The sequence below is a fragment of the Osmerus mordax genome, chromosome 5 (assembly GCF_038355195.1).
Source record: "Osmerus mordax isolate fOsmMor3 chromosome 5, fOsmMor3.pri, whole genome shotgun sequence".
Lineage (NCBI taxonomy): Eukaryota > Metazoa > Chordata > Actinopteri > Osmeriformes > Osmeridae > Osmerus > Osmerus mordax.
Genome location: NC_090054.1, coordinates 9,993,035 through 10,010,719, shown reverse-complemented (window position 1 = coordinate 10,010,719; position 17,685 = coordinate 9,993,035). Strand labels below are relative to the sequence as shown.

General features: G+C 40.1%; 1 protein-coding gene across 1 annotated transcript; it reads left to right on the top strand.

Annotated features, from left to right (window-relative positions):
• Nucleotides 1-32: 32 nt before the first annotated feature.
• cdhr1a (cadherin-related family member 1a) lies at nucleotides 33-17,342 on the top strand. Its single transcript, XM_067236961.1, has 17 exons — nucleotides 33-111; nucleotides 703-798; nucleotides 1,318-1,463; nucleotides 1,618-1,668; nucleotides 1,842-1,931; nucleotides 2,477-2,563; nucleotides 3,216-3,332; nucleotides 3,582-3,725; nucleotides 4,439-4,517; nucleotides 4,609-4,709; nucleotides 5,145-5,348; nucleotides 6,166-6,318; nucleotides 6,632-6,796; nucleotides 11,999-12,066; nucleotides 14,705-14,933; nucleotides 15,062-15,316; nucleotides 16,791-17,342. The coding sequence occupies exons 1-17, from the start codon at nucleotides 33-35 to the stop codon at nucleotides 17,340-17,342; spliced, it is 2,616 nt and encodes an 871-aa protein (XP_067093062.1).
• The last annotated feature ends 343 nt before the right edge of the window (nucleotides 17,343-17,685 follow it).

The window sequence follows — 17,685 nt, the reverse complement described above, 5'->3', positions numbered from 1 at the left end:
ATCTCCAAAGGCCATATTCATGGTGCACTTCCATGGCTTGGCTCTTTAGGATGAAGAATGTAAAGAAATTACATTTTCCACTGGTTCTTGTTTTAGCTTATCTCTGTTACGGTAAGTCTGTTTTTTTTGTGTCTTCTCATTTTACATGTCCAATTAGCTTTTGAACATTCTTGTTAATTACTAATGCTGCTCCATGTCGTTAGAAAATGTTTGAGATCATGCTTGCCAGCAAATATTACATTTAGTGCTCACATTCTTCTCCTGTTCAGATTTTAATGTATGTCTTTCTTTGCTTCTCCTGCTTACCTGCTCACATAGTTGCATGTGAGTTCAGACTTGGTGGTACTATATTTATTATAAAGAAGTATTATATGATTTACTTCAAAGGCCTGAATGTGAACTGGGTTCATAGTGGACTTCATAGTACTACAAATTCAGTCATGATATGATTTCCGAGGTTAGAGATCACTAAATTCAGAATGTATTTTAAGAGTGTGGTTATTTTTGGTGTTGTTGACATAACCTCACCTGTAATCCTAGACAAGGGGATAAAGAAAGCAAGGGCAGCTTGTGTTCTGTGAGTGTAAGACCCACGCCTCGGCTAGTGTTGATATATTAAGTTGTGTTTTGCAATATTCACAAAATGTCAATTGAGAATCTGAAGTGAATGGAGATATTCATTTGTGGTTCTGTCTCTTTTAGCACAAGGAGACTATGCCCCACATTTCTTTGACAATGGACCATATGGTGACAATGGAAACCTGGCTCTCTTCAGTCTGTCAGAAGACACACCAGTCGGTGAGAAACACTTCAGAAACGAAAAGGAGTAGAATCAACAAGTACACCGTTCATAAATAACATTTCAGATTGGTGGAGTTGATCTTTTCTGGCCTACTGTAGCTTTGTGGGTGCAGAGTCACGTTAGCAGCTCATTGGGAAGTTTAAAACGTGAAGGTGTCACCTGTTAACGTGTGATCATACATACAGGCTTTAACAACATTCGCAACAGCTGTCTCTTTACACCTTCCATCAGATGAGGCCATACTGTATTATCTTATTACCCAAGATGCATAGTTGGTGCCACAAGGCTTTTGATACATTCACCCACATACAACAGCATACCATGAGTCTGCCTGTAGGTCATGTTATGATCAGGTTAGGCTGTAACTGGGCTCCCCTGTTGAACAAATAGTTAAATTGGGTCAATTTAGGTTTGCATCAAGAACTGTCTCACCATGACTTTTCCACAATACGTAGTAGTGCTCTTGCTTGAAAAATGTTGAGTACCAGATGTTGAATCCATTTGTTATTGCTCAGGCACACAGATCTATGCTCTCAATGGCACTGACCCAGAAGGTCAAGAGGTGAGGTATGGTGTGGCATTTGAACCAGGATATAAAGAGTTCTTCCGAGTAGACCCCAAGTCTGGCAACATTACTTTGGTGGAACCACTGGATAGAGAGGTAACCGACGATGGAATGCAGAAAGTGTAATTCTTTTACTTGAATTTTAAATCCCACTTCATTACTGTGATCAGTTTAATCATTCAGCAATGGCCTACAGTAGGTTAAAAGGGCTGATGAACATAATATAGTGTTTATTTTGTCTGTCACATAGAAACAAGATTCAATTGAAGTTTATGTCAGCATCACAGATGGCCGAAACAAGGTAGGTTATGTGTATGCGATAAGAGATCAACTAAATATAACAATGTAGTGTGCGGATACACAAATACAAATACAGGTGTAAATAACATCATATTTAGTCCTGCTGTATTCAGACAATAACAAGAATAGTAGCCTAATAAATATGATAATAAGCTTATTTTTCTATTGTTGTAGGTTACAGAAAAAGTCACAGTGTTTGTAATGGATGCCAACGATGAGAGACCAGAGTTTGAAAACATGCCTTCCATTGTAGATGTCCCAGAGGTGTGTAAACAAAGACTAGTAGAGATGACCATTCCAGGCTCTGTGACAACTCAGTAATTGGCTTACCAACAGTGGTCAACTGAGTTGTTATGTTTGTTGCTACGTAGGAAGGGTTGAATTATTTTTATTGCATGGGCTTATGGACAAATGTACATTCAGAAGTGTTTTTAAATAGTTCTTGTTGAAGCTAATCAAAGTTTATAGCATTGCTTTATTGCTTTGACCACAAAAAGTGTACAAGCGTCCAACAATCAGGAAAACTTTTTCCACATAAATTGCAACTTTTAACGTTTTAAATTTTACACCATCAATCCTGCAGAAAGGCCATTATTGCTCCATCTATGCCACCTACTGATCTGACCTTTACTCCTAAATAGCACGATGAAGGTTTTTTTTACCTCATAGGACAATATTTATCTTAAGAAATAGGCCAAAATGTAGGAGTATGAGAAATGTAAAGAAAAAAAAAGTTATTTCAGAATGTGTCATCCCCTACACCCTGTCCTGATATCCATCTTGTTGATTCATCATGTGTCTTTCCCTAGACTACAGAGTCAGGTAACAGCATCTACAAAGTGAAGGCTGTGGACAAGGACACTGGCTCAGGAGGCTCTGTCACATACTACCTCCAGGTAACAACAGACAGGGTGCAGGCCAAACGTCCATTCTGACCCCAGCTCAGGGCCATGAGACCTTTTTGAGAAAAGCCTTTACAAAATGTTGTCCGGGCGCAAAGTTAATCTGGAAATTAGGAGGGAAAAAGAACTGAAAGTACTGGAAATGAGACTCGCATCATCAGTCAGTGTGTCGTGTGTTTCTATATGCGTACGCGTGTGTATGTGTGAGAGCAGTTATGGGGCAGGCGGATTAATTCACAATTACATTTGTGTGAGGTAGGCTACTGGAGGCTTAGAGGGCTGCTTTGGCATGGAGTGGTGGGGAATGTTAGTTTGCACTTTGGGCTATTAGGAACAGTGAACAGCTGGGCCACTGTGACACTGATGCACTGATAACATCTGGACACAAGATTTTACCTGCCTACCATGCTTTAGGCATACAGGCTCTTTATACTCCCCCCCCCCCCCCCCCCCCCCCCCCATGTATTGAGATGCAAAGTAAATGTGTCCTAGTTCAGATATCAGAAGAGTGGTGTGTATACATATGTGTTCAAGAGATTGCCGGGGGCAGGGGCTTACGTGATAGGAAGGCTTTTTTTTCTTCATGTCCTTCATGACGTTCAAAAGAGCTTTTGAAACCAAATGCCTTTGTCTTGTTGTTTAGCAGAGCACTCAGGACAGTAAGTTCTCCATAGACAGACACAGCGGCGTCCTCCGCATCAAGCCTGGGGAGAGCCTGGACTATGAGCAGTCGCGGACCCACTTTGTCACAGTGGTGGCAAAGGTAAATGGAAATGACTGTACTCTCAATGATTTTCTTTACTATCTTAATCACTTTGTCCACTTTACCAAACATGTATGTATATATCATCTATAAATAACCCAAAGGATAGCACCCAGCTAAAGCCCCACACAGGAAGGATGTGTCCTGGCTCGTTAGGACCTTGAGGAGCACTATTAAACACACCTTGCAGTTAACCCCTGCAACACTGAGTCAGATCCGAAGCCTAGACTTGTCTTTTTTCTATCTTAGGATGGTGGGGGGGATTTCAACGGCAAGGAGCAGGTGATGTCATCCTCTGCCACCCTGACCATCAACGTCATCGATATCCAGGACACACCGCCCGCCTTTGTGGGGACTCCATATTTCGGCTATGTCTACGAAGTGTCTTCACCGGTGAGTGTATCTGTTGTACTCAGTGACCCCGGAACATAGGAAGTTATCATGTTGCATGCCAGCGTCACTTTAAGATACCTCACTCATGTTGCTCTTGCATAGATGATAATTGTACAAAAAATACAGTTTGACCTTGGTTTGTTTAAACGGAACGTTATAGTTTAGATCCAGATCCAAATTTGACTTCAAACTTTCCTCATTTCAAAATATGCGACAGTAAGTGCATGTATTTTATTGCAGACTGATGCAAGTTTCTGGGTACTGAAGTTAGATGACATGTAATTGGCTGGAGTGCTGCTTGATCCCTTATCCTCATTTACTGGAGTGTCCTCTCTGCCAGCTAAAAGCCCACGATGATACTCAGATCAGTGCACAGATGTCATGTTGCATCTTCAGAGCATGAAACCGACAAAATGACTAGATCTGATTATGAGGCACAGAGTGTTGCAGCACACTCGAAAAGTATCCACTGAAGTTGGTGTCACACATTGCTATTTGCTAGGAGTAAGATCTCTACTATGTCTTGTGAGATATTTTATTAAACTGACATGAAACCTTAAATCCGGTGAGGTAACTGTTTTTTGCTTATGCCAGCTGTATTTACCCTAGCTACCCTAATGCTCCCAAAGCAGATTACCAATCCTGTTTTACCAATTACATTCATTTGTTTAATAGCTCTTATTCTCATAATAAAAGTTTAATTTTGTTCGCAGGGCTCAGAAATATACACTGTCCTTGCCAAGGATGGAGACGTGGGGAACCCAAACCCGATCCATTACTCCATAGAGAGTGGTAAGCGTGTCACATTATCCACATGGCTGCTGTGAGTTGGCCTTTTCTGGCCTATCGGTGTTTATAGACCCTTTCCTGGTTTGCTTTGCAGGTGCAGATGGGGTTTTTGGCATCAACAAAACCAGTGGGTGTATCCGCTTGCTAATTTACCCTGTCAATCTAAAGAGAGAGATATTCAACATCAAAGTCAAGGTGGGATTACATTCACACATCCATGAAGACCGGTAGAACCAGTAGTGTGGACTAGTGTACCCATGATGTTTTGGACCAATTCTTTCCTAGTTGCCAATTAACAAGCTTTCTGACCAGTTAAGCCTTAGCTTAGTCTTTGGATGTGGCTGGACTTTATGTTTTAACTTTTAGAAGGTTCAATAGTTTAATAGAGTAGTTTTGCCAACATTAGTATTTGAGTCTCCAACACTGCTGTTAGTCAGTACACATACTCCATCACTCTTAAGACAATCCTTGCAATGATCCCCAAAATATGTATTGTATACATGATAGACTTAGCTATGTGAATTTGAATGTATTTGTTATTACAGGAGATTTGAAAGTTCAATGTTTTTACCCCCATATCACAAAAGCTCATATTGCTTTGTTTCTCTCTATTTCCCTTTTTCTCACCAGGCCTCAGAGGTCAGCCCGGATATGGACTTTTTGGACTTTGGTTTAACCACGGTTGTGATTCGAGTTGTTGACCTCAACAACCATCCACCAACATTCTTCGGTGAAAATGGACCACAGAACATGTTTGAGATGACCATGTATGAGCACCCCCCTGAGGGAGAGATCCTTAGGGGTCTGAAGATCACCGTCAATGATTCTGATCAGGTGGGTCTAGCTTTCATTTCTGTGTGTCATAGACTTTCTACCAGTGTTTGGATGGTGTCAGAATTCTTATGGGGTACCCAAAGTCGATGGTGGGTGGGGAGGAGGGTGGGGAGGTGATTAGCACATAAGGGCCCCCCACCACCCACTTCACCCCCCAATCCTCGAGGTTCCTTAAATCTTATGAGGGATTTGACCCCTCCCCCCTAAAATCAAACACTACTATTCTAACTTCAAAATACTAAAAGAAAAAGTATACACAGATGCATTTAACCAATCTGTGCTCAAATGCAGTAAGAGATGCAACTGGACAGACAGCTGAAGCTTACTAAATATCCTTATCGTAGTGTTGTTAGTACTTTCTAATATTATTATTGTATTTGAACAATTGAATGTAATGGTTGTACAACAAAAATAGCTTTTGGATCAAATAGGATCAAAAGAGCAGACACTGCCTGAGTGCCTGACCTACTGTCTGCACGGTGATATGAAAACGTTTTTGTCTAAAATACTTTTTGATACTACAACAACTCTGTGAACCAACTAAGACAAACAGGTAGTCTTAGCAAGCCCTTTTGTCACATTATGTAAACCCCAATTATGGCTCCAATCCATATGACCAACAGTAAGGAATTGACCAACAGTCAATTCATGTATGTTTCCTCTACAATGTAATATTTACTGAATTTACTGATTCCATGTAATTCAAGGTATACAAGATTCATTACTCTGCACAGTTCAGCAGGCCGAAACAGCTCTTGTTCTTCTACATCAGCTTCTATTAGCGTTAACTTTAAAAAGAGGGTTTTGTGTCCCACAGGGGGCTAACGCTAAGTTCAACCTGAGACTGATTGGCCCGGGGCGAATGCTACGAGTGGTTCCTCAGACAGTACTCAACGAGGCACAGGTCACCATCCTGGTAGAAGACTCTGCTGCTATGGACTACGAGAAACACCAGTTCCTGACCTACAAGGTCAGTATGTGAGACTCTCTGGTCTCTTACATTTACATTTAGTCATTTAGCAGACGCTCTTATCCAGAGCGACTTACAGTAAGTACAGGGACATTCCCCCGAGGCAAGTAGGGTGAAGTGCCTTGCCCAAGGACACAACGTCAGTTGGCATGACCGGGAATCGAACTGGCCACCTTCGGATTACTAGCCCGATTCCCTCACCGCTCAGCCACCTGACTCCCTCTTTCATGTTAGGCACATTTTATACACGAATCAAACCAAGATGTAAAGGAGCAGTTTTGTTTTTTATTCGCATTATCTCTTTACCCCATAGCTCCTTGCTGTGGAGATTGATACCCCTGAGAGGTTCAGTGCCACTGCAGACATTGTCATTCATCTCCTCGACTCAAATGACAATGCTCCAAAGTTCTCCTCTGACTACTACATCGCCCGAATTCCCGAAAACTCCCCAGGTGGTTCCAATGTGGTGGCAGTGACGGTGAGCTTACATGTGCATATTCATCCCCACTAAAAATACATCCCAAAGCCAAAGCACGTCATTCACTCTAGGCTAAGAGTTATGGTGATTTTAACAAAATACTTATGTGAGCCATTAATTCCCTAAATGTCGATTTTTTGGGGGGTTGGGATAATATGTTAAAAAAAAACATGTAGATAAGAGCTAAAGGCAGTAAGCTGCCAGATGGCTATCACTTTCATTTTGTTGTGTAACTCCAAATCCCCCCCACCCCCCTCCATTTTTTCTTCGTTGCACATGTTGCAGCAATACAGAAATGTTTGCCCCTGTGGGGCACAATGTTACATCCAATCCAGTGCCAATATGTATAATATTGGCACTGTTAACAGTGGTGGAAAAACTATAGGATGTAAGAAATACAAACACTTTATAATAAGTCAACGCTTTTTGGCATTTACAAAGTGTTAACTACTAGTTAGTTAATCCTTTATAAAACATTTTGAAACATTAACAATACATTATTAAATAGTTAATAAGCTTATTATTAAACACTATGTTGATCATTAATAAACACTGTTAAAAATTATGGATTTTATTCATAATACAATTCATAAGGTGTTTGCTAACAGCATTATCATACTCTATAGACAGCTTGTTAATATAGTTGCAAACCAGTCGTTTCAAAGGTGTTAATGGTACATGAGCTGGTATAGAAAGCATGAGCAAATGGTGAACAAACCATTACATTACCTTTATAAAGCATGAGTAAATAACTAACAACATATTTACTTATGTCTTTAATTAATGTATGCCAAGTCAAATAGGCCCACATGATGTACACTAATGCTTTGCAGATATCTTAACAACTATTTTATAAAGACTTACTAATGATGCAACTTCTGATTAGTAATGCAAGTTATAAAGCATTTACTAACTGTTAGTTAAGGCTTTTGCGTTACCTAATCTAAAGTGTGAACTATCTATGCCTTATTAAACATTTATAGAAAGACTATAGATGTTGTTTTTGTTTTTTAGAAGAAATAGCTGTTAATTTATTTACCTGGGTAATAAAATAGTATTTTATTTCCATTAAGAAGCAATACAGTAGAATTGGTATAAAGGTTGGTTACCCAAAGCTGTATTTTATTTTCAAAAAATTGCTGTAATACTGCAAATGTTTACTCCTCGACAGGTCTGCAAACGCCTTTGAAAGCAGAGATTTGTTAAAACGTTTCGAGACCATAGGTCGAGGTTTACAAACAAATCGTTTTAACAAATCGAGGCGACAAAACGTTTGCTGACCTGTCGAAGAGTAAACATTAGGTTTCTTATATACTACAACAATACGTGGGAACATCCCAAATCAAACACGGCGAATCTGGAGCAGATGCCATCTTGTCAGAGCAATCAGATGCTCTTGTACTGGTGACGTCACTACATCTCCAAGGCAACATATCAACAACTCTTTTGAGAACGTCTTCTGGACCAATAAGAACAGCATGTTGGTTCAATTATTTATTATATGGAAACGACTTATATATATCTATGGCAACGACAGTACGAGCGTTCTGATTGGCTAATGGGTAGTCATGCCAGCCGCGTACTGACCTCATCGTCGGTCTGCGGTCTGATACGTATTCTTATTGCCCTTCGCTGATGTCATCTTCAAAATGAGCGAGGTCGAGGAGTTTTACAGCGACGAGGAAATCCTTAACTTTCTAAAAGAGCAGAAAAGTGTGAACACAGATAGATAAACGACAAGCGCAACCAAACCTAGCAATCTGCCTAGATTGCTAACACCTGCAACACACCGTGAGAAGACTTGAGTAGAGCTGAACAAAACGACATGTTTTAAATGAAAAGAGCTAAAAATGCCATATAATAAACAACGTACTAACCTCGACCGTTCGGTCATGCCGGGAAATATCAAACTTCGGCTTTGCCGTATCAATCTCGCTATCGCTCGGTCGATACGTTAAAACCTCAGTTTGATATTTCCCGGCATGACCTCGCTGTCACTCTCGGTTAGTAGAGCTAATAGTTAGTAAGACACATTAATACATGCCTGTCGTTACTTCAATAAAATAGTAATTTTGTGTATCACATTGTGTTGTGTCTGTTTCCTTTTGAGAAACGTATGTTCAGCCTTTGTGAATGTGAGGTTCGAGAATGGACAAGAATACCTTAATAAATAACTTATAAATGTTTAATAAGGCATAGATAGTTCACACTTTAGATTAGGTCACGCGAAAGCCTTAACTAACAGTTAGTAAATGCGTTATAACTTGCATTACTAATCAGAAGTTGCATCATTAGTAAGTCTCTGAAGACATAAGTAAATATGTTGTTAGTTATTTACTCATGCTTTATAAAGGTAATGTAAATGGTTTGTTCACCATTTGCTAATGCTTTCTATACCAGCTCATGTACCATTAACATCTTTTAAAGGAGACATGACATGCTGTTTTTGGATGCTTTTATATAGGCCTTAGTGGTCCCCTAATACTGTATCAGAAGTCTCTTTCCCGAAATTCAGCCTTGGTGCAGAATTACAGACACTAGTAGCAGTCCCACAAGGAGCTTTCCTCAGAATGCGCTGTTTTGGTGTCTGTGGCTTTAAATGCTAATGGCGGAGGGGCGGCACCATGCGCTAATGTTTACAATGGTTGTATCGCAATGGCTGTAGCCCCGTTGCTGTAAGATGCCTCGAATTTGCCCATTCTCATCTGATAACCCTGGTTTGCAGAGGTACACACTCAGTCATTTCAATGAGGGAAAAGGCGGATATCGCGCGCGCCATACCACCACCAGCAGAACGGTTATCCAAATAACAAAGAAGTTGACAAAGAGAACACTCACTTTACAGCATTGGTATTCACACACATACTTGATGCTATTTACCTTTCCATTAGCGACAGTAACTCAGCTGTTAGCTGCAGAGCTAATGTTACAGCCACATTCTAAGGGTAGCAAGCTAGGTAACCATATACAGTAAAGCTACAAAATGATATAGCGTTAACTAGTTAACTTACTTGTCCGAGGTTAGTAGCTGGACGAAGGAGAGTTAGTACTGATCCAGAATTTAATTTCAGCAAGGCCAGTTTTGTATTAGCTCAAGTTGAGGAAACAGTCGTGGCTGAAGTGTTTGGCGCAGACATACAAAACACAACAGAAGTTGTGTAGGCGCATTTCCAGAGAAAATAAAATTAAGATACTGGGTCTTCAGAGGCTCAGATGAAGGAACTGTAAAAAGATTTCTGTTTTCCTTTGTACATCCAAACTGAGCAAATGTAATGATTCGTTCGTTTGCAAGCCATGATGTCTCTCAAGGATAAAAACACTTGCACTGTCTTAGCTCAGTTTCTTATGGGCGGGCCAGATTCTCTGGGCGGGCAAAGCAGAGAGAGGGGAGGTAACCTTCCTCCTTGTGACGTAACAAAGAGGAGATTTTCAAACAGAGCAATTGAGCTTTCATTTTCTGAAAGGCGGAGAACACCACCCAGGGCTTGGTTTACACCGATCGAAAATTCTAGCCATTGGAGGACCAAAGGCAGGCTAGGGAAACTCCTATTAATGTTAAATAACCTCCTAAAGGGAAGTTTTCATGTCATGTCACCTTTAAACTACTGGTTTGCAACTATATTAACAAGCTGTCTATAAAGTATGATAATGCAGTTATCAGACACCTTATGAATTGCATTATGAATAAAATCCATATTTTTTAACAGTGTTTATTAATGTTCAACATAGTGTTTAATAATAAGCATATCAACTATTTAATAATGTATTGTTAATGTTTCAAAATGTTTTATAAAGGATTAACTAACTATTAGTTAACACTTTGTAAATGCCAAAAAGCGCTGACTTATTATAAAGTGTTACCAATTATATTCGTAAAAGTATACATTCCCCCTCCATGCATTCAATTTCATGCATGGATTGCAATTACAAATAAAATTCAATTTTTTAAAATAAATTTGTTATTATAAGTTATCACAAGAAATCTTGTATGTTCTGTTGCACCACAGACCCATGAATGGAGAATACGGTGTTCATCTTTAAAATCAGCACAGAGTGCTTAGCGCAAGAGGGTTAAGGCAGATTATGCCAGGATACTGGGGGGTGGACATGGGCATTCTTTGGGGCTGTTCTTTCACGTTTCGGCAGGTCCGTTGTTAGACTAAGAGGAAAGGTACTGCTGGTGTATTGTGTAATCCTATAGTGTAATCAAAAGATGGGTAATTATGTACAGATTAAGATAACCTAAATTCACAAGGCTAAGATGGAAGTTAGCAGATGTAAAAAATATAGGATATATGGAGACGCTCAACAACCCCAACATATTGCTAAATCTAGAACCGAATGTAGGCTACTGTATGCATAATATATTTCAAGCATACTCTAAAACTTCTGTCGATGTGAAACTTATAGTTGATCATGTACAAAACCACCACTAAATGTTATGTTATTAGTCTTGAACTGATTCGATTTATGTAATATATGTGCCTGAATAATGAAAAATTATAGTTGAATCCCATAGGCGCTATAGGCTTGGCCTCTGAGTTGAGCCAGAATGGGCAGGGTTGAGTCAGAAAGCCTCTTGTTATTGCCTTATTATTGTTTTAGTTGAATACATGTTTTGAGCAAAGCTTGCTTACTATGTGCTTTTCTGTTTATAACTTTGTAATATAAAATAATCCGGTGCTGAGCCAGTATGCAACACCTTCATGCAATGGAAACCCTATGTATTTGAAAGCCATATTGCTCTATAAATAAATGTGCTTGGTTGAGTGTTGTAATGCACCGCTCTTCCTCCCAACACCTCCCCCCAATACACCCTTAACTTTCGACTTCCACCCCTTGGCATATTTTGGGGACAAACGCACCTTAGGTGGCATGCAAAACATAAAATGCTCAAAGCCTGACTCATATGACAGCTGCGCCAGACAAGTGGGAGCAATATTTTGCCCAGATGTTAAATCCGGCCAATACAGGGATGCCTCACAGGTTCACCACCGTGATCCCAGGCAGTTTCAATCAAATGAAAGAGCAGACTGGGAGACAGGCAGCCGGTGACCTTGGACTCAGAAAGACACACTGTATAGACAAACATAGGACAGACAGATGAGCCGATGCTGCATGTTAATTTCAATAATCAAATGAATCATTCATTCATTCTTACAGTTTTAATTATTCTTCATACTTCTCTCATCTTCTTCTTAGGCGACAGATCCCGACTCTGGGCTCTGGGGAGAGGTCAAATACTCCATCTACGGTTCAGGGGCAGACCTGTAAGTAACTGCTAGTACTGATTTATTCTTCAATCCCCTGCTCCTACCTACCCTTCTCTTCCTTCAGTCTGCCTGCTCAGCGCTACTATTTCTGTCTGTACCTCTTTCACTCTCTCTCCCCCTCCTTCTCTTGCTTTGTCCAGTCAGTTGGCCACGGGAAGTGATTATGTGATAGAGGAGCTAGGGAGTCAGCAGAGAATACCAGCTGGTTGGCGTCCAGTAGACCAGAATAAACCCCTACTAAAAACCACAATCACTTATGCAACATTATTTGTGCCCTCATGCACATACTGTTTATCGGGAAAAAAAAGCAGGGCCGAAAATGGCACCACAGTGTTTTGGAGAATGAACATTAACCAGGCATCAGATCTATTTTATGCCGTAATAGAGTTCACCTTAGTGCAGAGCTGTCTGGTCCTGGAGAGCTACTGTACTTTGTTTTTCCTCTGACCCCAGTTGTAACTAACCTGATTCATCTTATTAATAAAGGAATTATTAGAATCAGGTGCACAATAGGGTGGGAGTAAACAACTTCCCACCTTAAGAAATTGTTACTTGATTCTTTTTGTTGATACAATTCTTATTTTATGAATTTTTAACTCATAAATGCCCCTAATATTGATAATGTTTTACTAACACCCACCATAAAAGTCACAAGACACACCTGTAACTGCTTAGTCAAAATAAAACAAGCATACTTTGGGTTCACTTTGTGGCCAATCCAAATTCATTCAGAGTGAGGTCTGGCAGATATGCTATCTGGGGATAAGCACCAAAGCACACTACCTCCCTGTAAGCTGCAAATAAATATGGCAGCATTAGACAGCCAAGGGAAAACTCCCTTTTCCAAGTTGAACTTAAATTCTGGCTCTCATAAACTTGCTTAAGCATTGTAGTCCTTTGGAGGATTTCCTGGTATTTTCTTTCAATTCTTTTTTATTAAGATTTCAAATGGATTGATCCCAGTAATGTCTAAAAAATCCTCAGACTGAGTCATGCAACTTCGGGGAAAATGGGTTCACATATTTGTCATTCCTCTTCTTTTAGTCAGTAACTCTTTGTGTTTAACATTCCAAATATACAGTAAGCGCTCTGAAAAGACAGTATATGTACACATGGCTGTGCTTGTTTTATGCTTCAGCCCAGCAATAACACAGTTTAGCAACTCACAACCAAGTCCGAGTAAATAGGTCCAACCATGACCAAGTATGAAAAAATATTCACTTTATTCAGTCATACAGCGGTGAAATCCATCCCATTGTGCTAAAGGTGAACCCTGTCACTATGTTAGTGAGAGTGGTGCTGTGTAACTAGATTAGACAGAACAGGTTTAGAAATGTCAGTTTCTTATAGCCTATTATAACGGAATTTTTGACCCATGTAGTACCTCTTAGAGGGTTTGGTGGGGATTTAGAGAATTTGGGGATCCTGTTTGCTTATCTAGAGCATGGCATTTGAAATGAAAAAATAATGCATGGCATTTAAATGTCTAAAATAATGCTAGTGCAAGGTTTACAAGTCATTCATATATTTAGGGTCAATCTACTACATATATATTTACAATGTTTACACAGTTAACTACTTACATATTTGTGTTACACACTTATTATATGGTTACGATAATCTACCTCTGTGGTTTCCTTACATTCACCTTAGTTTAAGTCCTGCTAACGTTTGATTGGTTGATTAGCAGCATATGAGCAAGAGAGGAGGAAGTGTTGTTGTGGTGGGACTGATGAAGTGTTGAGTAAAGTAAAGTGCCGTTATAAGAAAGTTATCTGTCTCCATCTGGCTGTCTCTTCTTATTCAGAGTGTTCCAACCACCATATACCGAACCCACAAGTTACACTGGTCTGCAAAAACGGTTAATAAGTGGTTGTCATCAGACCAATACTATGATCTAATCTCAGACACTTTTTCAGCATTCACCGTTCACTACTGTATCGTATTGTCCCCTGCTGTACATCTATGGCTGTAATCCTCTAATGGGATTGGAGGAAGAAATAGACTGTTCTCCATTGATGTGCAACTAATTACCTCTTAATGGGACAAAGTGACAGAACTGTTGACTTACCAGTAGGCCCAGTTACTAACATCAAGTGAAAAACATGTTATGTTTCAACTGTTTACAATTACTTTGGAAGCTGTAATATGTATTGTGTAATATTCCTTCATTTTGTTGAAAGTGGTAAAGGACGGATAGGGCTACCTTTTGCTACTATCCTTAACGTTCAAGCTGAGGATAAAGGAGAGAGTGAGAGTTCAGAGAGTGAAACGTTTAGAGAGAGTTCACAGAGTTGGATTTGACCATGCTGTGCAAATACATAAAGAATCTGTGCTTCCACTTAAAGACATCAGAGATAATTATGGTTTCATCTATAATTATTTTCCCCATACCCTAAGCTAGTTTGAGAAGACTTGTACCTCCACATATTTGCTTCTTTAAATATCTATGCTCTATATGAACCCCAGTTCTTCAACATAACGTTCTCCATTTCCTTTGGCTTTAACCTCATGATATCACAGGACTATAATGCATTGACAAATAAAAATTCAGTAGTGTAATAAATAATAGGCAGATACACATTACAGTACTACATAGACGAAAGAAAAAACAAAAGAGAAATGTGTTTTATAGGTTCCTGATCCAGCCTGCATCTGGTATCATCTACACTCAGCCATGGGCCAATCTGGATGCTGAGGTCAAGTCCAAGTACAACTTCTACGTCAAGGCCGAAGACACAGAGGGGAAATACAGCCTTGCTGAGGTGTTTGTCACCGTGCTGGACCTAAACGACCACTCGCCAGAGTTCAATTATAAATTTCTGGAGAAGACCATGGTCATTGGAGCACCAGTGAAAATAGAGGTTTGTTTTTCCATCTGGGTCATGAGTCATGAGCCAAACTTTGATTTAATGAATTTACTTTGGCTATATCTTAAATGCTACCCCAAATAATATGTGTGTACTACTGTATTCTTGAATGACCATTGCAGGCTGTGGATGACGATGCAGAGGAACCCAACAATGTCATTGAATACTCCATAATGAAGGCTGACCCAGATAACATCTTTGACATCAATGCCGACACGGGTGAGATCAAGCTCAAGTCCTACATCAAGTCCATGGATATTGTCCAGAACATCACCAAGCAGAAGGACTGCACCTGGTCTGTAGTGGTCCAGGCACGCGACCGGGGTTCACCATCCTTTAGCACCACCACCGTGGTCAAGATAGACATCACAGAGGCGGTAAGTGTGTAGTAATTGCATTGCACAGAATGTTCAAAACCCTTCCAAAATGCAATACCCACCATTTAAAATAGACAAATCTAATATCAGATATTTACTAGTAGAATATTTTCAATGAAAGGAGCTGTCTTCTGAATTTTGATTGGATAAAACTGAGGATGAAATTAATTATCCAAATTATGATTATAATAATTGTCTAATTATAAATATATGTTCTGTAATGTAACCCTTTTAATGACGCAGGCTAACATTTAAAATCAACTCCATTTCAATAAAATCCACCAAAACAGATACATTTATGCCTGAAGCTTTGAGCATTAGAAACATGTTAGATCAGATTCCCTGTAATGGTGTCCCTTGCTAGTTTTTACCCTTCAGTCCTTATGGTTTGTAGGTCATGGCTTTGGTATGCTGATTTTGGCTGCAGTCATGTGTGATCATTATGGGTCAGAATCTCTCACTAAAGAAGTTCCACACAGTACTGAACCCTAGATTTCACTGACTGTCTTTAACATAGAGTAGCAGACATCACATCCCTAAATGATCAAATCTCATCTAAATGCCCATATTGTGTTTGCAGATCAGATCCAGATTTATCACGTACTTCATGAGCCTAAAGAAGCGTCCCGGGGCTGTGTTTGGGATTTGTTTGAGCTTTGTCAGCCTCGCCATTTCAGTGACAGTCTTCATTTCAACACTTATTTACTGGAGCTCTGTGAAAAAGTCTCGTATCCAGCCTCAGGGCAAGATCAGAAAGATTATACGGAGGCCCATGCCATAGATGAAGTTTGCCTTGAGATCATCCAGAACTCCTGTTTTCTTCACTTTGGGATATGACTAAGACACTGACTGTATTGTTTTTTTTTTTGTAAAGACACCTAACTCCATGTGGTTGTACTAGGATCGGATATGTGTCTGTAAAAGAGTACAGGAGCACAAAAGAAACTTGTGTTTGCATCTTTTTAGGATTATTTTCTTACCTAGGCGCACAACAATCTGTTTTCTGTACCCACAATATGATGTTCAAATCAAACCAATAAAATATCCATGGAAAACGCATGGACAGGAAATGGCATTTCATGGCATTTCATATGCAAATGCAACACTGCATGGTTTCGTGCCCCTTCAACCCTTCTGATCTTGTCTTGATTGACCTTTCTATTAACAGACAAAAACAAACTATGGTGTTAGGCTGACAGATTTTGTCCCATAACATCATAAGCAGGATTTAGTGGTATTGTACATATGCATACAGTGATTGCTCACTGCACACTGTAGTAGTTGAAGCATAGCTGCGGACTTATCTGGGGTTCCCTAGTAATGCAACCGTCCTGCCATTTGCTCGGGTGTCAATGGCCAAATGATAACACATGCAGTACTTCACAAATGACAATAAATAGGGGTTAGTAACTGTTTACAGCAGTCTCGTGATTTCAGTCCCATGGACGTGACTTCTTTCTGTGCTCTTTTACAGACTCAACTCAGGGGGGGGCCTTTGGCGTCCTTTTTAATGCGTAGTAGAGACAAGCCATTGCAAATCCTAGGCGTAATCGCTGGTTTTATTAGTATCATGGTAATTGTCACAGTCTTCATCTCCACCGCAATGTTCTTGCGCAACAAAAAGTCAAACAGGATCCTGCCCAACCGGCGCATTCGGAGGCGACCTCGACACCGGCAGCCCTGGACTTTCAAGAACCCCTTTAAGAAACCGGATAACCCCGGAGAGAAGTTTGTTGTGGAAGAGCCAGAGCTTGAAGAGGTGGATAACATTAACTGTAACAACAACTTGGTGGACTACCACTACCGCCCACCAGCTCCTGTCCCGTCTGCCCCCGCACTGCCCCCTCCCGGCTACGGCTACTCCAGGCCAGGGGACAGGCAATGGGTGGTTCCCACTGTGTCTGGCACAGTGACTGCCAAGCCTAAGAGTAAATCCTTCAGGGACAGAGAAAACTGTGTGAACGTTGCGCTGGTGTCGGAGCTCAAAATGAGACTGGAACAGAAGAGGATGCAAAACCGCTACTAGGAGTGTGTGTGTGTTTGCATGTGTTAGTGGAGGTTTATGTGTGTATGGGAATGTGTGTATCCATTAAAGATAGCTTAAACTCATCATGATTATTTTATAGAGGCTTTACAATGTATAATTGTATAAGGGCGAACTCACCTCATGTCTCCTTTCTTTCTAAGCTATTTGTGTGATGTTCAATGCATACATGTTTATATTGTTCGATATATTTTGTATTTGTTTCAGTATATGCTGATGTAAAATTCTGGACTGATGAAGCCTACATCGATTTGTTGATAGTTGTTTACAGTCCTCCCTGGACCTCAGGTCCTTTGTAGGTCATGGGGATGAGGCAATGGACAAG

Excerpts from the sequence above, each read along its gene's own strand:
- cdhr1a (XM_067236961.1), top strand. The coding sequence starts at position 33 with ATGGCTTGGCTCTTTAGGATGAAGAATGTAAAGAAATTACATTTTCCA. Across the intron at positions 3,333-3,581 it reads TTGTCACAGTGGTGGCAAAG|GATGGTGGGGGGGATTTCAA; the intron begins GTAAATGGAAAT and ends TTTCTATCTTAG. Across the intron at positions 4,710-5,144 it reads TATTCAACATCAAAGTCAAG|GCCTCAGAGGTCAGCCCGGA; the intron begins GTGGGATTACAT and ends TTTTCTCACCAG.